General features: G+C 41.2%; 1 protein-coding gene across 1 annotated transcript in view; it reads left to right on the top strand.

Annotated features, from left to right (window-relative positions):
• The window catches only part of LOC125017023 (MDM2 binding protein), a 32,191-nt gene that overhangs the window by 5,318 nt on the left and 1,226 nt on the right, over positions 1-25,647 (top strand). The window contains exons 8-21 of the mRNA XM_047599852.1: positions 3,494-3,610; positions 11,570-11,664; positions 11,933-11,999; positions 12,177-12,294; positions 12,978-13,157; positions 16,204-16,317; positions 17,632-17,781; positions 20,655-20,748; positions 20,835-20,993; positions 21,387-21,482; positions 21,621-21,884; positions 22,463-22,623; positions 22,887-22,993; positions 24,671-24,784. Coding sequence (XP_047455808.1) covers positions 3,494-3,610; positions 11,570-11,664; positions 11,933-11,999; positions 12,177-12,294; positions 12,978-13,157; positions 16,204-16,317; positions 17,632-17,781; positions 20,655-20,748; positions 20,835-20,993; positions 21,387-21,482; positions 21,621-21,884; positions 22,463-22,623; positions 22,887-22,993; positions 24,671-24,784 — 1,836 coding nt within the window. The remainder of the gene's footprint in view (positions 1-3,493; positions 3,611-11,569; positions 11,665-11,932; positions 12,000-12,176; positions 12,295-12,977; positions 13,158-16,203; positions 16,318-17,631; positions 17,782-20,654; positions 20,749-20,834; positions 20,994-21,386; positions 21,483-21,620; positions 21,885-22,462; positions 22,624-22,886; positions 22,994-24,670; positions 24,785-25,647) is intronic.

Raw genomic sequence — 25,647 nt, forward strand, 5'->3', positions numbered from 1 at the left:
CAGCGCAGGAGGGATTTTGACCCATTCATCTTTACAGACAGTCTCTAAATCCTTCAAGTTTCTTGGCTGCCTCTTGGAAACTCGGAGCTTCAGCTCCCTCCACAGGTTTTCGATCGGGTTAAGGTCTGGAGACTGACTAGGCCACTCCATGACCTTAATATGCTTCTTCTTGAGCCACTCCTTTGTTGTCCTGGCAGTATGTTTTGGGTCATTGTCATGTTGGAAAACCCACCCACGAGGCATCTTCAGTGTTCTTGCTGAGGAAAGAAGGTTTTTGTCCAAGATGTTACAGTACATGGCTGCATTCATTGGCCCCATAATGCGGTGAAGTTGCCTGTACCCTTTGCTGAAAAACAGCCCCAAAACATGATGTTTCCACCTCCATGCTTAACCGTGGGTATGGTGTTCTTTGGGTCATACTCACGTTTTTTCATCCTCCAAACACGGCGGGTCGAGTTAATGCCAAATAGCTCAACTTTGGTTTCGTCAGACCACAGCACTTTCTCCCAAGCCTTCTCTGAGTCATTTAGATGTTCACTGGCAAACTTAAGGCGGGCCTGTACATGTGCCTTCTTGAGCAGGGGGACCTTGCGGGCACTGCAAGAGTTCAATCCATAACGGCGCAGTGTGTTGCCAACTGTTTTCTTGGTGACGGAGGTCCCAACTGCTTCCAGATCATTAACAAGCTCCTGCCGTGTTGTTTTAGGCTGCTCCCTCACCTTTCTCATCATCATCCTCACTCCATGAGGCGAGATTTTGCGGGGAGCTCCAGACCGAGGACAGTTGATGGTCCTTTTATGGGTCTTCCACTTGCGAATAATGGGACCAATAGTTGTCACCTTCTCACCAAGCCTTTTGCTGATGGTTTTGTAACCTATACCAGCCTTGTGCAGGTCTACAATCTTGTCCCTGACATCTTTTGACAGCTCTTTGGTCTTGCCCATGGTGCTGTAGAAGTTGGAATGTAAGAAACTGATTCTTAGAGCAGGTGTGCTTTATATACATGACGAGTTAAGATCAGGAGTATTGGTAATTAGTTGACTGAGCATAGCTGTGTGCCACATGCGCACCAGCCAATCTGTAGGAGCCTGAATTCTAAGTGAATTGTTGGGGATCAAATACTTATTTCCCTTAATAAAATACATAACAATTTATAACTTTTAGATTGTGTGTTTTTTATGCATTTTCGATTGATATTCTGTCTATACCCATAACCAGTAAACAACCATAAAAACCAGAGTCTGATCATTTCTATGGAAGTGGGCAAACTTACAAATTCAGCAGGGGATCAAATACTTATTTCCCCCACTGTATATATATGTGTATATGTGTGTGTGTGTGTGTATTGGCAGACGCACCCGCAGTAAAAAAAAAAAAAAAAAACAGCCTGCTATCCCATATATGTACTGTACATGTGGCAGGTATCCTCAAGTTCGCTGCTTTTCCAATTACAGAATGACCTGCTGCATCCTCCCGTCTTCTAAAGTCTGTACTTGACAATTGAACTCGTCAAATCAGAACTATGAGTGCAAGTACCCAAGTCAGAGCCCGGTCTCTTCAGAGATACTTATACTGGTTGATTGTGGAAGAATTTCACTGCTCTGAACAAAACTCAGACCTCAACCCCCTTTCAACACTATTGAGATAAACTCAGAAATCCCTGGAGCCAGTTTCCAAAATCTTGTGAAGTCTGCCCAAAAAATGTTGAGGCTTTTGTACCAGGAGATTATTGCTCATTATCTTGGAATTAGAGGTCGAGCACATGTGTGGATGTGATGCGTACGAGTCCGCGTACTGTACTTGTATTTTACTTTGTTTTCTGGCAAAGTTAAGTGTAGGCTTAGGTGAGATGACAGCCTTTTTTTTCCCCTTCATCGCTCCTCTGGAGATTACTTAACGCCCACTTGTTCTTACTTCTCATTACGTGACAACTCTGGCAGGTGCAGTAGTTTTCTGTCTCTGGACAGAGTTGGCCAATTTTGTGCTATTCTTTCATGGCTCTCTGGGGGGAATCAGCAATCTGTTTCACTGTGGCGTTTCCTTGCATGTCTCATACTGGCGCTGTTAAGTTTTTATTTATTTATATATTTTTCAAAATCTGGCTGGGTTTTCAGTTGGTTTCATAATGATTGCTTTTTTTGTTTTGTTTTTTCAACATTGATCAACTTCTATAACTGAAAACATACAGCAGATGTATCTTGAAACGGCTCAGATGAAGTGCGTGGTTATGTTGAAAATACGTTTAGTAAAGAATGTTAACGTGAAGCTTCATTGTTGTCGACAGGACTGGGCCAAGCATTAACTCGAGGACCTTGTTTCTGTTTTTGTGGTTGAAATGGAAAAATAAATCTTAAACATGGATAATAGATTGTCATACAATCTAAACTGAGCTAATCGGTGCAACTTTTCATTGTGTATACACAATACAAAGGAATCTTAACCTTAATATCAACCACTACACATAGTGAGTGTTAGATTTTTAAGATTATTATTTTTAGATTAGTAGTAAATACACCAATCAGCCACTGAAAAGTCAACTTTTGGACCTGGCACCCACCAAGACCAGACCAGACACCTCCATCCCATAGTAATGACACTCCTTGATAACAGCAGCCATTCCCAGCACACACATGAAAAATGCTTTAAGATCAACTTAAAAAAACAACATGAAAATCAGCACAAGGTGTTGACCTGGCCTCCAAATTCACTAGATCCCAAACTAATAAAGTATCTGTGGGATGGTCCAAAAAGACCCCTCCCCTCAACCCACCAACTGTTTTGGATGCACAAGTGAGACCTACACAAGATTAGGAAGGTGGTCATAATGTTATGCCTGGTCGGTGTAATAATAGTGTATAGTATTTGAAATGGTATCTATTAAGTTGTTTGTCCATTAGAGAGCTAACTACACATGTTACATTCCGTTTATGTCTTTATACTGATAGGGATTAGTGGTAGAGAGACATGTGTCTATTAAAAAAAATAATATTTTCCACTTTTGTACTGTGGTACCATTGAGCCTGAAGTGTTGAATACTTCCATATCCTGGTGGATTGGCTAAGCTATGTCCCCTGCATCGTCTCCACTCTGTGTCTTTCACTCGGAGTGTGCTGAGACAAGCACGCTGTGTCTCCTTCACTAAAGTGACCTTTTGTGAGTTGCAGCCTTCAGAAGTGCGTTGACTCCAGCCGTCAGTCCCCGTGAAAGATTCACAGTGGGAGAGGGTTGGAATGAAAGAGAATTCCCACGAGAATAAATGTCTGAGACTAACCATTAAATCTTAACTACCGTGGTATATGTGTGTGCGTGTTAGTGCATGGTTATTTTTGAGGTTATTTTTGATTAAATAAGACAACAAATACACAAACTATCTCACGGTTCTTATTTCTCAGCTCTGTGTAGTATAACAGTTCATTTCTAACTGCACTTGTACCGAATGTGAAAGTTTGTATTTGACCGATTTTCTTTCTCCTCTCCCGTGTGTTTGTCTCAGTATGTGTCAGAGCTCCGCTTTGATGGCTTTTCTCTGCGCTCACCACGACATCAGACATCAGAGTCTTCTCTCTTGCAAGCTCCCTACATCACTACGGACCACAAACTGCTCTCTGAGGTAAGCTCAGAGTCCTTCGCTGTCCCCGAGTTTCCCGCATCACCCTTTGTTCAGTTTAACCTAGGACAACCTCAGACATAACACATGGGAAACAATTCACATGGACTGTCAAAGAATGGAAAAAAAAACAAAAAAAAAAAACAGAACGTTTTTAAAAGTCATGGAAATTTGTTCCACCTGTAAAATAAAGTGTACTTCTATGGTTCAGCCAGATCAGTCATTTCACTGATGTTTGTTCTGTGTGACTCTGACCTTGCTGCTGAGGCACAGCTGGTGCGACATGTTAATTTGCTCTAAACTAAAGTGTGACTTTGCTCGGACCAGGCATGGCTTAAGAAGCCTGGGAATGACAAAGTGTGTGTTGTAGAGTAAAACACTGGAAGGAGGCCAGAAACTGTGCAGGGACACTGTTGTCACCAAAATGCTCACAGTTCCTACATGTTATGTGAAGACAGGAGCTTGTTTCCAGAGAGCCAGATACCTGCAGCCACAGGTACAGCAGTTATATACACTGATCAGGCATAACATTATGACCAATCTTCTGAATATTGTGTGCGTCTCGTTGCCTTCAAAACAGTGTCCTGTCCAGGGTGTCCTGTGGTGTCTGGCAGCAGGATGTTGTTAGTGGGGGGCCTTTGGATCCTAGTTGATGAGTTTGGGATCTAGTGAATTTGGAGGCCAGGTCATTTTGTTCTTCCTGTTTTTTGAGTTGTTCCTAAACCATCTATGTGTGTGTGTCTGTGTCAGGCTGCATGCTGCTGGGGATTACTATGGGGTGGGTACGCACGTCTAAGTAACATCCACATGAATACCAGGTCCAAAAGAGACTGAAAGATTGAATTGTCACAAGTTGGTCGATGGTATTTACTTCTCCTGTCAGTGGTATTTATGTTGTGGCTGATCGGTGTAAATGTCAGGCTACATTTTTCTGGCTTGTTCTCGTGTTTCACGTTTGTGCATATACTTCAAATATGGTGATGGAAGTCTGTTTCACAAACAGTGAAAATGGTTTGCCAATAATCAGAATGATTCACCATTTCCTTTCACGTTGAGGTTCCAGAGGTTGAATCATTCCTTGCCTCCTCCTCTCTGACAAAGACCAATGGGGCATGTGCTCGACCCGAACGATGTCAGCAAGGACATCTTGTATTGGGAAGCGTAATGGGGTTGAGGGTTGCTCACTTCTGCAGAACTAAAAAGACCATTATGAAGTTCTGTCGGCTTTCATACAAACTTCAGGGAAGGTTTTGATCGGCAGGATGAGTAGATAACGACTGAATACTATTTTAATTTAAAAACCGCTCCGTTAACCCCTGTTACCCCGTCTCACCTCCTGGCTACACACTTGAATGAGTTCCACGCAGTCTCCCCTACTAATGATTTCTAGTGGCTGGAAGGAGATGAATTCAAAGGGGTCACTTCCTGTTTGCCCTTTAATCACAATGTGGAACCTGTGACAGAGGGACCGTCAGACAGATAAATCAAATGTATTTTATCTGCCAAATGAGTACTGACCTCTCGTGTGTCTGATGACCTCACAGCCAGGAAACCGCATAGAATATAGATCAAGGTAGGCAAATGCTTCTGCTGTGAGGAAAAGGCTCACAGTTTTATTATCAGCTTCATCTGCTTTTCAGATATCCCATACTATGTGCTTTGTCTTTTAATTCTGTTTTCGTGTGATCAACTCTCCTCAGTTCTCAGTAATACAGAATAATATTCATATTAGATCATTGTCATCAAATATGACAAAAAGCTTTGAATTATTTTTATTGTTTTATGAAAAGAAGAAAAGTGGGTGAGTTTTGGCCTTTTTTTAAGCAGTAGTGTTGCATTTGACTCAGTAATCTTTGGTTGGGTCGGTGGCACATTTTAGCCACTGAGTTGTACCCTTACTTTTTATTTACTTATCTTAAGGTATTTAGATTTTTGATTTGAGATTTTATTTATAAAACTAATAACATCTGTAGCTGCCCTTTGTATTTAATGTTAATTTTGATCATTTCTATAAACAGACATATTGAATCTGAGGGCAAGAAACTAGTTTTCTTTTTTGTTTTTTTTTGTTTGATAGCATGCAGGTAAACCATCTGCCTGTGACACCCTGCAAACTAACATGTTGTATTCGTCTAGCAAACAACAAAGCTGTTGCAGTGGTATGAAATTGTTACAGCTATAGACGACTTCACCTCCATTCTTTCTTTTTAAGTTGCTCTTTAGACTCAGTGATGGCTGGTGCACAGAGCAGGAAGTCTTGTCCTCTAAATCTGTTTTTGTTTTTGCCCAAATATCCACTGGCTACATCAGAAGCCACAAGTTGTTGCTTTGATGCTTCTTCATCTCCGCAATTTTTGGATCAATAAAGAAGAAACACCTTGAGGAAAGGTCACCTGAGGAGGTTTAGAGATACAAGCATTTGTACGACTCGTCTTCAACAAAACTTGGGGGAAAGTTTCAGTTAAGTTGAATGTGAAGCAGGAAGAGGAAACAAAAATGAACCTGTCTGGCAAAAAAGACACAGCGCCAACTAGTCTGTGGGTGGCGTTGTTACAGAGCGAGCCAACTATAAATGGCTCGCACTAACGCCATTTACACAGGTAACTAATTGTATCATCAGCTGTTAATTATGATCCTGTCATTGTGACAGGTGTTTCCTAATTCACCAACCATAGCAGATTAGTTTTCTTGATCCCTTAAACAAATAAATACTTTAACTATTGTACGTACAACTTTTCTCTTTGACCTCACAAGTCACATGGTCTGTTCAGCAAAACCTCCAAACCCTCAAAGTGCCTACACCCATAACACATGTCAGTATACATGACGTAAAAAAACAAAAGCACGGATTATGATGAATTATGCCCGGAGACAATAGGTATTATTTGCTAGAAAGAAAACAATGAGCAATATATTTTTTCTTCATTTTAAATTACAGGGTGTTTACCCACTTTTCATTCTGCCACTGAAACAACCACCGGCTCAGAGACAAATTATATCTGTATGACTTTAAAAAAAAAAAAAAAGCGTATTAAGCTGTAAGAGAAAACACACTAAGGCTCTCAAGTGTACCAGGTATACTCTGAGTGTACGTTCTTTGATAGAGAAGATGCTCCTCGTGCTTTGTTTGTGTGCACTATAAAGATGTAGAGAGAGTGCACTCTGTGTGAGACAGGGTATTTTATAACCGTATATTATGTACAATAGTTCAGTAATGGATTTTCTTATGCAGATTAATTTGCGCTGCAGTAAAAACCACACAGGAGCCGCCTAGAAGAATGAACAATTAGGTCCACATATATCTGGGCACCGACGCAAGTTCTGTTACATTAGCTGTATACCAAAACATGTTAAAGGTACAGTTATATAATCAGTATGCGCTTAAAGTGCCGACTCCAGTAATTCGAGGGTATTTACGTCCAAATTGGATTAAGAGTGTAGGAATTAAATCTGTTTAATATGTAGCTGCGTCTGTTTCAAGGGAACAAAAGTGGAAAGTGGACTCAAAAGCTATTACATGGGCTGCACGGGCTATTCCCTCATTAAACCTTCATCATTTAAGCAGGTAAAAGGTCTGGAGGTGATTCCAGGTGTGGCATTTACATCTGGAAGCTGTTGCTGTGAACCCACATCATGTGGTCAAAGGAGATCTCAATGAAAGTTTAACAGATTATCCTTAGACTAAAAGAAAAAAAAAGATCCATCAGAGAGATAGCTGACATGTTACAAGTGGCCAAGTCATCAGTTTGGTACATTCTGAGAAAAAACAACACAATGGTGAGTTTGGTAACTCCAAAAGGCCTGGATGTCTACGGAAGACAACAGTGGTGGACGATCATAGGATCCTTCCATGGGGAAGAAAAACCCTCTTCACAACATCCACTCAAGTGAAGGACATGCTGCAGGAAGTAGGCGTATCAGTATTTAACTCTACCATAAACAGAGGACTCAGTGAGAGTAAATATAGAGGGTTCACCACAAGGTACAAACCATTAATCAGGCTCAAAAATAGAAAGGCCAGATTAGACTTTGTCAAAAAAGGATCAAAAGGCACCAGCCCAGTTCCTTTAAAAGCACAGATGAAGGTAAGATCAAGCTGTACCAGAACGATATGAAGACAGAAGTATGCAGGAGGGACTGGAACAGCTGGTGATCCGAAGCACACGACATCTTCTGTAAAACATGGTGTGATGGCGTGGACATGCAGGGCTTCCAATAGCACCGGGTCACCAGCGTTTTAGTGATGATGTGACACAAGACAGAAACAACCGGATGAATTCTGAAGTGTATGGGGAAATACTTTCTGCCCAAGTTCAGCAACTTTTATTGGACACTGCTTCGCAGCACAGATGGACAATGACCCAAAACATACAGCAAAAGGAACCCAAGAGTTTTTTGTTGAGACTAAGAAGTTGAATAGTCAGTTGAATGTCTGAGTCAAGCCCATCGAGCATGTGATTTCACAAAAGACAGAAAGACCCACAAACAAGCAACAACGGAAGCAGTAAAGACCTGACAAAGCATCAGAAAGGGACTGTGAAGGATTCTCAAAAATACTTAACAAATTAACATTTTATTCATTTCATTCACTTTTGAGCCCCTGAAATGAGGAGACTTTGTTTAAAAACGTTTCATAGGATATTTTTGTTTCACCACTTGAATTAAACCTGAGAGTCTGCTCTTCCACTGTGTCTCGGTCATTTCGTTTCAGATCCAATGTGGTGACATGCAGCGCGCAAATCATGAAGATTGTGTCAGTGTCCAAATATTTCTGACCTCACATTATCTGCAGCTACACACACAGTGTTTATTAGCATTGGATGGATTTCCAACAAAGACACAAAGACGGCCAGTTAAAGGGAAATGTGTTGAACGCATTAAGGAAATATGAAGACTCCTTAGTCACACGGAGACGCTTTTGTGAGTTGTATGATGCATGTGTTGTGTTTATGTTAACCGTTGTCTACTGCGTGACTCTGTATTTGGCAACAGAAACCTGTAGTGTGTGTTGTAATGTGCGCTCATTATTTAGTGTATACACGGCCGAGGAACGTAGTCTAGGTGTGTACGTGTGGGTCTGTGTGGCTCGTTTACACGCGTCCATAGAGAGCGAGGGAGGGGAGTGTGTATGGTCTCATCAGATCCTTGTACAGATAAACAGATGGCGATGATTGTTTTGGCTCGCATTAAAAAAAAAAAAAAAAAAAAAAAAAAAAAACTCTAAGGACATCGAAACTATCACATCTCACCGTCGCTGGGATAAATGACTGTATAATGACTTGCACTCAGACACAATCTCAACTAGGCTCAGACAAACTATTAGGCCTCCTCACTGTCAGGAGGAAGTGACATGATAATTACTAACACACACACGGCGCACACTTGACTTTGTGTTATTATAAACACATTAGAGGAACCCTAGGTTCTTTAACACCTGAGCTGGATGATTGACCTTCACTGTTGAAAGCGGAGCCTCCAGTTCATCTGCATCGTAAATTGACTTTTAATTTTGTTAAATTTGTTAATGGGGTTTTAACTGAAGCAAAGAAGAAAAAAAAAAGTTAATAAAAACTTTACCAAAGATTAATTCTACAGCGATGCTAAAAGTAACAGAATATTTAAAAGGGAAATGTAATTAAAATGTTCAAGAACAAAATGTAATGTTATAACTCACCAACTACGGTGCTATTATTGGTGTTTTTTACCCAGAATCATGGATAAAAATCTAAATAATAGCACATGTAGTATTTTGCTCAACTGACTCAACCACTCGTCTGAACAACCTGCGAAGGACTGAATGAGTGCGACAAGTTACATGTGTCTGTCCAGACTGGGTGCATCTTTACTTGAGGAAGTATAGTATTTGAAAGCTGTCGTGAATGTGCCGCCCAGCGGGAAGAAATATAGGGTGAATGTGGTGAACGTGTATCAGAAAACTACTTTCAGGTAAAATGTGAGCACCGCTCCGTGCACCGAAAACTTCACCAACTTGAGTCAACAAACGCGTGTGAGGCAGAAGAGATGAACACCGACAGGCTCACACCCACAAACACAAATGTGACGGTGAATTAATTGTCTCATGTCACTGTCTTCTGTTCTATAAAATGAATCAGCGAGTGAACTACAAAAGAATAGTCGGTTCCTTTCTCGTAGACGGATCTCCAGCCTGCAGCGTGTTCAGGTGGCATTTAGTCTCTCACTTTGAGCGTTTAATAGATTGTCAGGAGAGGGAAAGAGCTTCATATAGAAATTAATCTGCATTCAGACCTTTAGACTTCAGCCCACTCCTACGCACTTTATCTAGCTGTGAAAATAACAAGCTGCAACTGTACATACTAACTACTGAGATTCATGAAAGTGTGAGTACTTATGTGATTACAGTGAACTGGCGAGTGTTGGTTTGGACACGAGTAAGTGCTCGTGCAAAGTACACAAGCAGAAACCTCCAGCGATCTAAAATCTGTGTATATGAGTATAGCACAGTCACTTTTCTTGAGACATGAGACGAGACATGCTTCTCTCAGTCCATTGAGAATGTGAGCACGCAGTAGCCTCCTTTCATCTCAGTAGTACTGCTGCTCCTCTGGTAAGAGCAGCAAAAGCTAGATCATTAAATTTAGTGGCGTGTGAGTGTGAATCCTCATCAGCAACATCAAACAGGCCTGTAGGGGGACGGTCTGATATATTGTTTTAGATGCATGCCTCCAGAATTTTTCTTTGGGAGAAAATATCGTGAGCGTTGGTCGGTGAAAGGGTCTCATCATTCACACGAACTTGTTATATTTGTGTAATTGCTTCTGCGGTTTAACAATTGGCTAATGAACAATAGTGCTAATGAGCGACACGGCTATTCGCAGGGGAGGTATATGTGACGAGAGGAGCAATCAGGACGTGGACACTTTTACAGTAATTACAACCTGAATCTGTCGGAGTTGCATTTACACGTGCAAAAAAAAATATTTTGACCAGCGGCGTGTGCAAATTTAAACCATTACAAAGTTTGTTTCGTTATGAGGATAATTAAATATTGGTGGTCTTAACGATCTCTTCTCATGTCACTGCCTCGGGCAGAGTCTTCGCTGGACGAGAGTGAATGTATGTTCACAGCTTTTTTTTTTTTTTGCAGAAACTGGAATTTCCACTGAGAATCATTATTAAAGTCTCATCACAGAAATGGGTCGACACTCAATAAATTATGAGACTGAATTTCCCAGCTTTCTAATTTTCCGTATTAACAAATGACCTGTTTTTTTCACATGACACATGATTTATATATATTGAAGGATTACATTATAATAAAAAGATAAGTATATAAGTAGGACATTTCCACACACTGTGTTAAGTACTTCACTTCAGATCAACTTGGATGAGTTTGTGAGAGAAAATCAAAAGTATTTACTAATGTTTGTGTGAATTAATTGATTAGTTGGTCATTACTAACGAATGACCAATTAGTCTTTTCAAGCTATTAATTGGAAAAAAATGCTAATATTTCATGGTTGTAGCTGGTTTTTGTTTTCTGTTTAGTAGAAGTGTCATGGGTTATGTTGTGTTTTGGATGTCGGCTCACCTTATAATTACAACAAAAAAAAAAAAAAAACCTCCTCCTCCTTTAATCACACACCTTGACATGCCTCAGTGTAATGAAATATGTTTTGCTGCCACTGAAAGCCTGAGTTCAGATTTGGATCAAAAGGAAGATCAGATTTCCCAGTGGCATAAAATCACTCCTGTTTCACCTTAGTGTGCTGCTCAAGGACACCTCATTTAAATCTCAGGTTTGATGGATGATAGTTTGTCTCACAAACTGCAGTATTTTATTATTATTATTATTTGTTAAAAGCTGTTCTGTATTAACGTTTTTTTGTTTTTTGTTTTTGTTTTTCACTTCATCCAATTGTTTCAACCTTTTACACTCTCCCTCCCTCTCTGTCTCTCTGTCCGTCTGTTGTGTATTTGCAGGTCTTCCATTACTACGCTCCAGTGTTAGACTTGGTTCAGCTGGTTAATCTGTCAGACCTGCCCGACTTTCTGATGTCCAGCACCCAGTTTGAACTGTATCCTTATTATTTTTTGAGTGGAATGAATCTTTTTATTTGCCCTTTAAAAAATTAATTTCCATCACTGCATGTTTTGTGTTTTTTTGTCATCGTGTCACAGACAACACAGTTTGTCTGTTATAATAATTACACAAAACAGCTTTGTCTATTAATGTACATGTTACATATTTATATAAAAAGGGTCTTAATTAATTTTTCTGTCTCTGTTAGTTGTTGGTAACTCTTCCTTTTAAAACGATGTGGTTCCTTCACAACTAACCGACAGAGGGCTGTCTGGCAAGTCAGTGAAGGCTAAACTTCTGTTGGACCAGCTCAGGTCGCTGCGTGGAAAGGTATCGGCTGCTGCGCTGTGGAAAAGTCACTATTTCTAATTAAATAAATCGATTGGCCGCGTTTGAACTTTTCGGCCCAAAATCTGGGAGCTATGGAAAATAATGTATGAGATTAATGTTGTTTGTCGTCCATGACCTGAGGGACTGTGTGTTTATCTGCTGTGTTTCTGTCTCCAGGCTGGAGCTCTGTTCAGTCTGTCCTGTACAATCACTCCCATTGCCCAGCCTGCAGCCAGCCAGCTCAGCTCGCAGCGCTGGAGAGAGTCTCTAGCCACGAGACCAAAGTCTTTACAAGGTACGCGTCTCATTACATACATTACATACTGTGGGGCGGCTGGGGCTCAGTAACGGGTTGTCCAGGAACCGAAGGGTTAGCGGTTCGAGTGGGGGCCTTTGGGTCCCGTGGGTTGAGAGGAGGGGGCCTCTGTGGATCAGCCTTGTTCCAGTGCATCCCACAGATACTTGATCAGTTAGGGATCTAGTGAATTTTTGAGTGTGTTTGTATCAGGATGCTTCCTGCTGGGGACGCTCATTGCTGTGGGGTGGGTGGTACATGTCTATTTCAGAACACTGTATTGTCACAAGATGCTCAATGTCATTTACCTCTTATATCAGTAGTCGTAATGATATGGCTGACCAATGTTATTAATAAAATCTTTAGAAAAGTAGTAGTACGTTAGAAAAAGTACTGAAACGATTATAAAAAACCATTGCTGGAGAATTGGGGAAAAACATGATAGATAGATAATAGATAATAAAACAAAAATGATATAAAGATGCTCTGAAGAAGAAGTTCACATGGACGGTACATTAGGTAGAAATGCATAGACTGAGCAAGAATAATATAAAATGCGATATGATGCGATGTTTTTCTGCAAATATAAAGACGACAGGATGACTAGTCTTGTGACAGTCCCGGGTGTGATGCCGAGAGTAAACTCAGGATGTCTTCTCCGTCCTTCATCCGTCATCCTGTAGTGCCTGACGTGGAGGTGAGAGGTGAGAGCGCTCTCTACTTCCTGTTGGTGCAGGGCTCCGACGACGTTGGCTCCGACTCCTGCAGGGTCAGGATGTTGCACTCTAACAGTCAAGTGAACGGAGCTGCTGCCATGGCAACCGTGTCTGGGCTGCTGAGAGAGAGGTTCTCGTCATGGCCAGGTATTTTATGTGGTGACGTTTACGTGTATGTGTGTGTGCGTGTGTGTGTATTTGTGTGTGAGTGACTTTTCGCTGTGAAGCTTTTGCTACCACCTTAATTTACTAAACTGTTGGATTGCAGCAGTTTTTCTTCTAATACGTGAGGGGAATGAATCTTTTTTGCGGCTGTGATACTGCAGGGCTTTTAAAGCCGAGACGGAGTGGGCTCCCTCACTTTAGGGAAAAAAGGAGGTAATTGTGCCATTATATACAATTATAGTTTCATAGGGTTGTAATCTATTCACTGTATATACTATGGACATACCCATCATGATGTTACCCATTGGATTCTGAACCGAAGTGGGCGGAGCCTGTGGTTGCCATGTTGGATAGAAGAGAGTAGAAAATTAGGCCACGCCCCCATTTGGGTGAAAACAAACCACTAGCGGTAAATACAAATCCCTCCATAGTCAGTGTTTATTTTATGTTGCTAGCATTCATCAGCTGGAAAGCGGGTGAAACGGCTGCCGTTAATCAGGCAGACACATGATGTCGTTGCTGACTGATGATCGGCGACGTTAAATTAAAAACATTTTTAAAAAATACTGGCTGTTTGTCCATCTACCGACCGAGAAATGGGTGAATGACCCCACTCAGTGGCCGGAGGTGTCATACCCGGACATTTATTATTACCTCAATGAATCTCTGAGTAATATATGACATCTATTATCAATTTATAATCATTCCACAATGTTAAATTAATTAGTCATGACATAAATACAGCACGAAGCCAATGTTAACTCTTGTTTTAAAAAAAAAAAATGCTTTGTCATTTCAGTTCAGCATTAATATTCACTACTTTGACTTTATAGCAAATATTTAGAATTTTTAACATTATAGCTAACATTATAGCTAACTAACGTTAGCATCATCACGATTAAGTGTTTGCCTCAAACGTACACACATCAACTATCAGGTTCCCACGGCTTTCCATCTTTCTCCACACGTTTTATGGCCTGAAGCTGTACATTTATTTGGTTTTCATCCCTCTGTCTTAAGGAGAGCAGAGGAAAGTTTTATCCTTCAAATGGTTTGAAGAACAATACACAACACAGCAACTTACGCTCTGTTTTCACCCATAAAGTGGCGCAGCCTTTTCAGTGACATGTCAGGTTGCTCTAGAACCATCATACACCTGTATCTTTCACCTTGTTCCTCTGCCTGTGTGAATCCCCTCCAAGCCTCCTACGCCCCCTCTGGGCAGGTTTCTTCGCAATTTGATAACTTCTCTTGTGCTGCAAAAAAAACTTAAAGAGCACTCTAGTATTTTAGTGATATTTGTTGGTTTGGGAATAGCTCGTAGTGGTGATACTGTTATCTGCCCCATCAGCCCTCCGAAGGTCTCTTATTGCAGCTCCTCAGCTTGATTGAAGGAGAAGCTCTTCCGACTTCACTGACAGAAGTTGAGTGGTTTCTAATCTTCGTCATGCAGCTGGCCTGTGTTAAAAAAAAAAACCCCATCGTCTTCAGTGCTCCTGGCCTCTCGGTCCCCTTCCTTAAAGCTACACGTGTTCTTCTCTTTATTCACTTCCTCCCTCCACTCCCACAGCAGTGTGGAGTTGTAGGTGCTCTGTTATTGACTTCCTTGTCTTAGATCTTTAAAAATCAATCTTCAGAGAAAAAGAAAGAATTTGAAAAGATATCGACGGGACAGAAAGACTGACAGATGTGTGAGGAGGAGAGGTTCAATAGAAATGGAGTGAATTTATGGACTTTCTGAGTTGGTTGTGAATCTTTTCAAATAACAGTCTTTTTTGTTTTGTTCTCGTAACTAAAAGTCCTTCAGCGTCCTTTCGCTTTATATCAGATTTAAGTGGCCCGCTGTGACGTTTCCTCCAGAGATTTCTGGCTGTTATTAACTTGTTCAACTTTACCTCAGATATGTTTAAATGCAGTGTAGAATTATGAAAGGTGCACTCAATGCTTCAGTGGTAACAGCAGAGTGTTCAATAAAAATTAATATACTCACCAGGGGGTCATTGCCCTTAAATAAAAATGATGAAACACTGACTACACCTTTGTATCCTCCACTAGAACAATATTGTTTCTGGACGAGTTTATAGTCTTGACAGTAAATGGCACAATAAAAAGAATCATTGCTGCTTGGCAACACTTATTGACAAAACAGAAAATGTTGTTATCCCCATTTAACCCACGTCAACCCGTGATGTCTTCAGGTCAATTTGACCCGTTTTCTAAATGTAAACGGGGTCTGAAAATGACGTGGATGGTCCCCTACTGAGCTCTTTACAAGTCAAGTTCATTATGACGGCATTTGATAAATTATGTGTGTGTTTGTGTGGGTCAGTTTCACCTGGTTATATTTAATGGTGCAATGGGTCACAGTATTGCACTTTGCAGCACAATGAACGCACGCACACGCACACATACACACATACACACACACACGAGCAGTTACAGAAAACGAACAAGCAATTCAGGACAAGATAACTGTAAACGGAAAACTGAGATTATAAATACAGCATCTCCTGGGAATTTCACATTTCGCTCTCAGGCATTCCCTTGTGTCCCTCTGCCCCTATGAGAGAAACAAATGACGTATACCGGTCTGTGGGAATGGTTCAACATTTATGTGCATATGTGAAAATTCAGAATTTCAACTTCATTATTTTTTTAACCCAAAAACAAACTGCAGTTTTTTTGTAAATAAAGTTTATCATACCATAAATTACTAAAATAAATGTAAATTTTATGTTAAATAGTTGGAAACAAGTTCAATAAAAGGGTGAAACAAACAAACAAAAAATTATGCATCATGTTTTATCAGCAGTCTGGCTCAAATTGACCCGGGAGGACAAACAGTAAACGGGAAGTCAAGAAAACGGGTTTCACTACAGATTTTCCGCCAAACATTTCAGGCAAACCTGACCTTTTTTTTTTTTTTTTTGTCTAAAACTGCCAAACTTTGGTTTGCTCAATACGTCCCACGAGTTAGTAAATCTAATCGTCCTCCTTTTTTCATTCACTGTCATCTCTCTTCGATCAGGAGTAGGTGTCGACAGCATCCTCCGTCCTCTGCCTTGTCTCCAAGGAGACCGCCTGCTGGAGAGAGAGAGGAAGCTGACCCAGGTTCAGACGCTGGTACTCAAAGAATACCAGAGTAAGTAAGGATGAGGAGTCAGAATTCACTGTGTTGTTGAAGTAAAAAAAACAAACAAACACGCTTCTGTTGCTTTCAGTATGATAATTACCAAGAGCAGCAGCAGAGCACCTGCAGCCCCACTTTAGACTAAACTTAGATATGTCAGTCCAAAACCTTAACCGCAAAAATGTTAACCTCAAAAGTGCGTCACACACTCCTTTTAATTTAATCATAATTTCCATGCACCGACATAACTACACTAGTAGTAAACCTACATAAGATAATTATGAAATGTTTGCGGGTACGTGTTAATATTGTATTTGACTGTAGGTAAGATGCTGTAAAAATAAATAAATAAATGAATGAATACATCAGCTTGGATAATTCAGTGGGCAGATGAATTAACGGTGAACCCAAATAGTTTGCTGCAGCTTTAACATTTACATTTGCAAGTAATAATGTTTTAATTAAAAGATTTTCTCGAAAATTAATGGAGCTCGACAATCAGTGCACTGATTATACTGTTATAACAAATTGTACATTATTTATACTGTTCTCAGTGTTGCCTGATAACAGGTTTGGTGTAATGGACCTAACAGTGTGTAGAGTCCACTTTAGGTCTTCATAAACTGTCCTCATTGTGAAGCCTCAGCTCAGTCCAGAGCCTTGAGCACAGTCTGGTTTATAGAAAGATCCACTTGAAATATCATTATTTTACAGACGCACATAATGTCCCCTTGGCAGGCAAAGATAGCGAAACACCAGCGAGCGTCGCCAGATTAAAGGACGGGGAGTGAAGTTCTTCAGACTGAGGAAAAGCAATAGAGCTATTCTTTGAAAAGGCCACGAGCAAAGTGTAGACAGACCACAAGCCTTAATGAAATTCATCACAATTTATTCTGACTTGGCTCTGGACTGGGAAAAGGCATGTCTGTGTAAGTTGCTAAAGTTAGCAGTGCTGTTGGAAGTTTTTCTGGTTATTTCAAAGAGTGTTGGCGCAGCCATAGATCTGTCGTTTTATCTCACGGACCGTAATCAGTCTGTGTCTCTGCATGTCTGAGCCAAGGATTTCATTTATCATTCTCTCTGTTCCTCCGGCTCTCGTGAGCCACGAGACACCAGTGTTAAAACTCTGTGTTCAAGTAATTATTTAAAGTTCAAGAAGCTCTTTTATGTGAAACGTTGTTGCTAAATTATTGAGCGATACTGAAAGTGGCCACTTATCATTTCATCTGCTGTAAGGAGCTTTAAAAATCTGCCCAAATTCAACCACCTGTTGCAAGTTTTGCAAACAAACCATGATGAAAACCTGCTTCTTGTTTGTGTGACCAGAGCAGAAAGATGAAGCTTCAACGTCGATACCCATCAATGACTTAAAGGCTGTTCTGAATCTGGCCCGAGAGCAGTATCTGAAGATGGTTGACTCAACGCTGCCTGCTGCTGAGAGCTGTTTGGCTGAGAGTCAGGGCTCCCAACACTCAGGTATGGACTGAGAAAGAGACTATGTTACAGTGGATGCGATAGATTGTTAAGCTTCATATACACTCACTGGCCACTTTATTAGGTACACCTGTTCAATTGCTTGTTAACACAAATAGCTAATCAGCCAATCACATGGTGGCAGTTCAATGCATTTAGACATCTAGAGGTGATCAAGACATCTTGCTGAAGTTCAAACCGAGCATCATAATGGGGAAGAAAGGGGATTTAAGTGACTTTGGTCACTTGGTCACTGGTCTACTGGGATTATCTCACACAACCATCTCTAGGGTTTACAGAGAACGATCCAAAAAGAGAAAATATCCAGTGAGCGGCAGTTGTGTGGACGAAAATACCTTTGGAGTGGTCAGAGGAGAATGGGCAGACTGGTTGGAGATGATAGAAAGGCAACAGGAACTCAAATAACCACTCATTACAACCAATGCAGAATACCATCTCTAAACGCACAACACGTCCAACCTTGAAGAAGATGAGCTACAGCAGCAGAAGATCACACCAGGTGCCACTCCTGTCAGCTAAGAACAGGAAACTGAGACTACAGTTCACACAGGCTCACCACAATTGGACAATAGAAGACTGGAAAGATGTTGCCTGGTCTGAGTCTCAATTTCAGCTGTGACATTCGGATGGCAGGGTCAGAATTTGGCGTAAACAACATGAAAGCATGGATCCATCCTGCCTTGTATCAGCGGTTCAGGCTGGTGGTGGTGGTGTAATGGTGTGGGGGATATTTTCTTGGCACACTCTGGGCCCTTTAGTACAAACTGAGGATGGTTTAAATGCCACAGCCTACCTGAGTATTGTTGCTGACCATGTCCATCCCTTTATGACCACAGTGTACCATCTTCTGACGGCTACTTCCAGCAGGATAATGCACCATGTCACACAGCTCATATCATCTCAAACTGAACATGACAATGAGTTCACTCTTTTCCAACGGCCTCCACAGTCACCAGGTCTCAATCCAATAGGGCAACTTTGTGATGTGGTGGAACAGGAGATTCACATCATAGACGTGCAGCCGACAAAATCTGCAGCAAATGTGTGATGCTATCGTGTCAATATGGACCAAAATCTCTGAGGAATGTTTCCAACACTTTGTTGGGGGTCCAAGGGGGTCCAACCTTTTACCAGCAAGGTGTACCTAATGAAGTGACCAGTGAGTGTATGCACTTATGATAATGATATTTGAGCTTATGCACAATGTGTCTGACCTGCCTCTTAACAGCAAACATAAGCCTTACATGAACCCACTTAAAAATGACAATGTGGAACATGACAGTTACAAACCACACAGGAATCGAAACATGTGGTTTCACAGCGGGGCGCACAGTCGAAACATGGTCAACATTTCACAGTGGGCACAATGACGCACACCTCGACACACATAATAATCCTGTGACTCATGATCTATCTTGTTGTTTAAACATCACTGTCATTACCAAGAAAAATAATAAAACGATTCTGATTTACCCGTTTATCAAAACTGTCAATTTTGACATAGAAAGACATCAGTATTCGCTACATGCACCTTAAGATGGTAGACTGAGGAACCGGTGCTAACAATTTGCAAATAAATTGTCAGCAATAACCCTAATCCCAGCCTGCAGCCACAGCCGAATGTGCACAGCGAGTGCAGCGCTGCTTCAACAAATATAACTGTGGGGGGAAAAGTAGTTCTGCACGTCAAGCACTTTTTACATCATAAATGTTGTACCATTATTTGCAAATGATCTGCACATCATTGTCATTGTCATTATGTTTATTGTATAATTATCCGTGCGTGCAGATTGGGGCATCGGCTCGCCAATAAACTTTTACTAGCTTCCACTTGCCTAGTTCATCAAAACAGCAGTACGGCTTTATAGGAAAGTGTGTTTCATATTTTTATATAATTTACATGCATTTAGCTTTCAGACCTACCACAGGAAATATATTTGAATTCCTGATTGATGATATGGTGAACACATGTGGACATGGACTCTAAAGTGCACATTAGGCCATTTTGCACATTATCCCTTCCTCTGCTCTGCTCTGGAGATGTGACACTGTCTTTTACCTGAATCCATTAGCTGTGTGTTTTGCATTCGTGCGCCTGCCTTGCCTGAAGGTGTGGACGACATTATGCGGGCTGTCAAACCGCCGGCCTCTGTCTCTTCATACAACACACTTTCATCTTCAGGCCATTACCGTGGATCCAGATTTATCACGTTGCCGTCCTCCTTGAGATAACGCACACGCTTCCTGTCCAAACACAAGAGGAGTGCAGAGTTGCTCATATTTTACGGGCTGCGAATTCGTCTGATCATAGTCCCGTCTGCCAAGAGTTCAGTGTGTTGACCTGTGAAAGTTCAGATAACTATTGCAATCCATCAAGCAGCGTGCTTAAAGTATATTATACGGAAACAAGGACACTGTAGGGTTCCTTATTTAGGCTTTAACAGAGACCTACTGTTGGAGAATGCTTGGCCATGCGAGGTAGTTTCTCTATGTTCAGCACATGATGTGGCCTATATAATGCCTTGCTTATTGTTTTTTTCTCCACCTACTTTAAGGAGCTGCGAAAGCTCATCCGTCAGTATTTGAGAATGATGAATAACTCTTGTCTGCTCCTCTCATGGTATCAAGTGCTGTGTGCTTGCAGGCGGGAGCGCTTATTCAAATGAAGGCTCATTTACAAGTAAATTGGTGTGTGGGACAGTGTGCCTGCGTTTCCACCGTTTCTTCATGAATGTGAAGCATTAGAGAAGGAGATACTAGGTCGGGGTTTCAGGTGCCGGTTCAAACGCCGTTCGAGCTGCTTTTAAATCCATCTCTGTTGAAGGAAGATAAACGATAAGATGTTTTCACTTCAGGTTTTCAGGCCGCGCCTCGGCAGCCGTGTGACTGGCCCGAGAGAAGTGTCCTCCAAAACATAGAAAACCTGCAGAGGAGACGACAGAGGAGACGGTAAACTTGGTTGACTTTGTTTGGCGATTTTTGTCCCGGACTAGTTCTTAAACATGCATGATCTTCTCTATACGTTTGTTTCGTAGATTCGGTCTGTTGGGTCCAGGCTCTAGTGACAGTCTGTTGGGTCCTAAAGACAGTCAGAGGGGCTCCGCTGCTTTACTAGACGCCAAAGAACTTCTGAAACACTTCACACCCGATGGCCTACCTACTGGGGAGCTGCAGCCACTGGCTATCAGTAGAGGGTAGGTTTCACTTTTTAGATGATGTATAAACAAATAAACATACTGCAGTTAGATAAATAATATCTCACTGGTTATATGCATTTGTCTCCAGGCTCGATCTGAATGTCAAACTCTCAACGAGGCCATAATTAGGATTTGATTATGACAATTACAGTGAGCTTACAGTGTTTAGAGGAGGATTATTGAGCTGGGATAAAACAAACTGGAGCTGAGCAGGAATCAATGAGTGCTAATAAATCTTCTGTCAGAGCAAATTATTCACTTTTAAATAGGTTTTGTTCACACGGTTTAAAGGGGAGAATATTATGCTGGATCTCGACAGTGTTTTCACTCTCACTTTCTCTCACCCTGTCTCCCGTCTCCGCTGTCCTCCCACATTCTCCTTCTGCTCAGTATTAATGTGTTTCAGTTGACACCGGACCTCTCCCCGAGGAGAGTCACCAAGATGCCTTTCAACAAGGCCTCATCTTCCCATTACCACGGCATAGAGTAAGTTACTATGAAGTGTCTGTTAACTGTTGCTACAGTAACTACTATTTTACAGTCCAGTTTGCTCTGAAAGACCCAGACTCCAACTAGAAGCCTCACCACTACCCGTGCCGTACTTGAACGTGTCTCTTCGTGTAGGTTCTGCCTGGATAACCAGCGCTCTCTAGACCGGGACCAGGCCTTTGTACGGCTCCAGTCCCGTCTGATCCGTTATGAGACTCAAACCACCTGCTCCAAGGAGCCCTGTGTCCTCCCGTTTGCCCTCAGCCCCGCCCCCTCGCCAGCTGTGATGTCAGAACCAGGAAGTGTTCCTGATGGAGAGACTCTGCAGAACCATGACGTGGCACGACTTAAGCGCAGGTCCAGAGAAACGGACATTGTTGGAGGCTATCCTCCGAAGAGGTATGATGGTCTACCTTCCTCCTGCAATATGCATTTCTAATTTTTCCAAGGTATTTGGGATGAGTAGGACCTAAGAACTATAAAAACTAAGCATCATCTTTGAACAGGGAGTAGTTTTTGGAAGAAAATTCTGCCCTTATTTGTGCACACAGGGATTATTTCATTATAATAACGTCACTAATATGTAACAAAATATAAAACTGCACATGGTTTTGCAAAGACAGCAAATCACGATAATAATAATAGTGTTTTCTAATTAGTGAAGTTATAGCTCGTTGCTATTGATGGAATTTGTTACGTTTGCACATCATATTAAACTAGAAAAGGTCATAAGCATAAAAATTTGATGAGGTTTTGTACATTTTGCCTCGTTTGTTACGTGATCGGTTGCAGAATGAATCCACTGAAACAACCGCTTTCATGTTTTTACACCAACTAGTGTCTAGTTATGAGGAAAGAAAGTTTAAATGAAGCAGAATAAGCTGCCACAATAAAACTTAACGTCCCCATTTGAGGACGCAGGGTCTCAGGTGGAATGTGACCATGAATTCGTCTTTATTGTTGTCTGTCTGGTCCAGGCTGGTGAAGTCGGAGAGCAGTGACTCCCTCTGTTCTCAGAGCAGCGGTAGCAGCGGGACACATCCCACCATCAGGTCTCTGCGACAACAGACAAGACGATCTCAGTCAGTCTCGTCTTCCGTTAACACGTCAGCCTCTTCAGCCACAAGGGAAACATCAGGTAAACACACACAAGTTAAGTGTGAAGAGACCTCTCGTATATATGGATATACCCCCTGATTTCAACGATGCTGAGCAGTGAATTCATAAAGGTGGACAAAGCTAAAAGAAAAGATGTTAACTTAAACACACAGTCGCACAATCAGTCACTCGTTTTTATACATACACTTGATATAAGTCAGTATAACGATTGTCTTTTGCTACTTTAGTGTGCAGAACTTGTACTACTGTGGTTTTAATGCCTCGATGTTAATTACTCTGCAGCCTTGGTGACATGTGCTGACAAAACCAAACCGCTACAGCCGAAGACACATGAAGGACAGTCAGAGGGGGAACCTGCCAAAGAGTCACGCTCACAGAAACACCACAGGGTGAGTGCACGTGTGCAGCTTTTCAACCTTTGCTGTTGATAACCCTGATTTGATTACATTATTTTCCTATAAGTAATGTTGTTTAGTTAATGTAGTAAAGACATTCAAGGGGTAAAATATTTAATGCTTAATAAATGTAAACTTAGAAACAGGTCCTCAGTGTTTTCTTCGCTTTAAGTTGTTCCCATTTGTCCGGGTGTTTTTGTTAAATATCTGAAGGAAAGTTTTCATGTCCATTATTTGGTTTTTCATTTTAGTTTGAAATATAACGATAATAACCTTTTCTGTGACATTCGAGAACCCAAAACCACACATAAGATCTAATAAACCGCTGTTTTTGAATCACTTTGTTTGCTACACAGAAATGTGGATTGCAGAGTAGTTGTTTAAATAAATCATAAATAATATTAACTCTCCAGAGGACGAGTGTTTACAGGGAATAAATGAATGAATTATGTCTTCAGGTCAAAGTTCCTGTAGCGTGGGCAGAGACGACATACGATTAGTGACATGAATCTCCACTACTCTTGTACTGTGTGTAGTAACTGATTTCATATTTTACTGTAAATCTGTTGAACTCCGTTGACCTGATATCAGAGCACGAGTAAAGGGCATCAGTTCCTCAGTATCTATAACGAACAGACTTGAGTGCAGCCTGCTGTCGTCACTCCGCCTCAGTTTGATTTGTTGAAGTGCACTTGACTGTGTCCAAGCAAGAGACAAATACCAGCGGAGACAGAAGCTGCTTCTGTTTTTAGCCATTTTTAACAATGTCAATCAGCTGGAACAAGTTCTCCTTTAATTTTCTGGTGAGAACAACATTATCATAACCAGACAGAACTGAACAGGTCTGAACCAAAGTGACAACTAACCGTAACCTTGGTTTCTTTGCGCATCTAGTGACATACACACAGTATAAAAAGTCAGACCCAAAGGTCTTTAAACCTTTATAAGCATTTCATTTAAGTTGTGGGGACAGCCGAAATATCCTCACAACAATGGTTATAAACAAAATTTGGTTCACACAGAGATAGCGAAGACATGCACTTGCACCCACACACAGCCTCACTATTACTGAAGAGAACTGAGCAGCAGCTCCAGCGAAGATAAATGTTTCATATTTTGATCCTGAATGTGTGAATGTGTGGGCTGAATTATAATGTTGTGGCAGAACCACTTTAACGACTACGCTGTTATAGTTTCACCTGCTGCCTGTTTACACACAGAGACAGTGTTCAGCCTGTCCCACGTACAGTGTCTAATCTGCATCCCGACCTTGACTTGTTCTGATTTCTGATTACCATGCAAACACGCTTATCACCCGAACCCAAGTGTAGGAAAGAACAGTTGGCCCTATTCAGAAATAATGATAGCAGTTTTTTTTTTTTTTCAGGCCAGAGATTAAAAGCTGCCTTTCTACTCCTCATGAGACCGAATGTCACAGATGATTTCTAACAGTAATTTATGGCGTTACCTCAGAACAAACCGCTGTGACAAGATTAAGCGAGCGCATCTATTTATGTCAGGATGCCTCTTCCCTGTCAAATATTTGTTTTGCATGTACAGCCTTGCGTTTCCGTGCGAGGACGTTCAATTAAAACGTTCCCCGTCCTGTGCTAAAATGAGAATTTAATCATTTCGCCGTCAACATGCTCATGCAAATGTCTGCGTCCTCAGATGCTGCAGGAGGTCGTGGCTAAAGCTCTCAAACACCATGGGATCTCCGCTGAGCACGAGTGCTTCGTGGCCTGCAGCAAAAGACTCTTTGATATCTCTAAATTCTATCTCAAGGTTTGTCTTTTTATTGCCCCGTTCCTTTGATGCGATGCCGTCTTTATTTGTGCGGGCTTTTGTTATCGATCCTCGTGGCTAATTATATCAGTAATAGGAGCAATTTGAAGGCTGTTTTCTCTCTGCTTTTTCTCATTTTGAAACATTTTCACCACATTTAGCTTTGAGCCTCCTCATCAGGTTTGACAGGAAATAAATCTGGGGGAAAAACTCGCCAGCAAGGACTCAGATCTTTCCTTATGAGAAGCAACACTTCAGTATTAAAGTATTCTGTTTGACTTAAAGATCTTTGCAAAATATGGCTTTATATACCGTAAGTATTATCACGCAGCCACAGTATGTGTCATGTCTTTATAGGGAGCAGTTTATATGAGACCTGCACCTGGAAGTGTCTGTTCCTTCGGTTAAATAAGAGATGAACACAAAGTCATATGTATGAATAATCAGGTTATTTTGTTTAAGATGGACAAAGTGCTTTTACAGGTATCATTTCAGTCTGAAAAAGCAAATAAATGTAGCAAAGCAAAAAGTACTATAATATTTCTGAAGTGAGGTGAAGAATAGGTAGAAATGAATGTCTCATATGTCACCATCTGTTTTTTTTTTTTTTTTAATGACTCAATCTGCCTTCAGGTGGAAGTGTGACGCTGTTGCTTTCACCAGCTTAATTAATGTAGAATATGCACATTTCATATGACATCGTAAAATAGCTAAATTACAGGTATTTATTTTACCATCCACTCACATGTCAGCTAACACACGCTTGGTTGGCACCTTTGTGACTTTTACTTGTTTTTGTGTTGGAGAACTTTACCTCTTTGGTCCACCCTCCATGAATCTGCATGAATTCTATCAGTATTGTA

This window comes from Mugil cephalus, chromosome 11 (genome assembly GCF_022458985.1).
Source record: "Mugil cephalus isolate CIBA_MC_2020 chromosome 11, CIBA_Mcephalus_1.1, whole genome shotgun sequence".
NCBI lineage: Eukaryota > Metazoa > Chordata > Actinopteri > Mugiliformes > Mugilidae > Mugil > Mugil cephalus.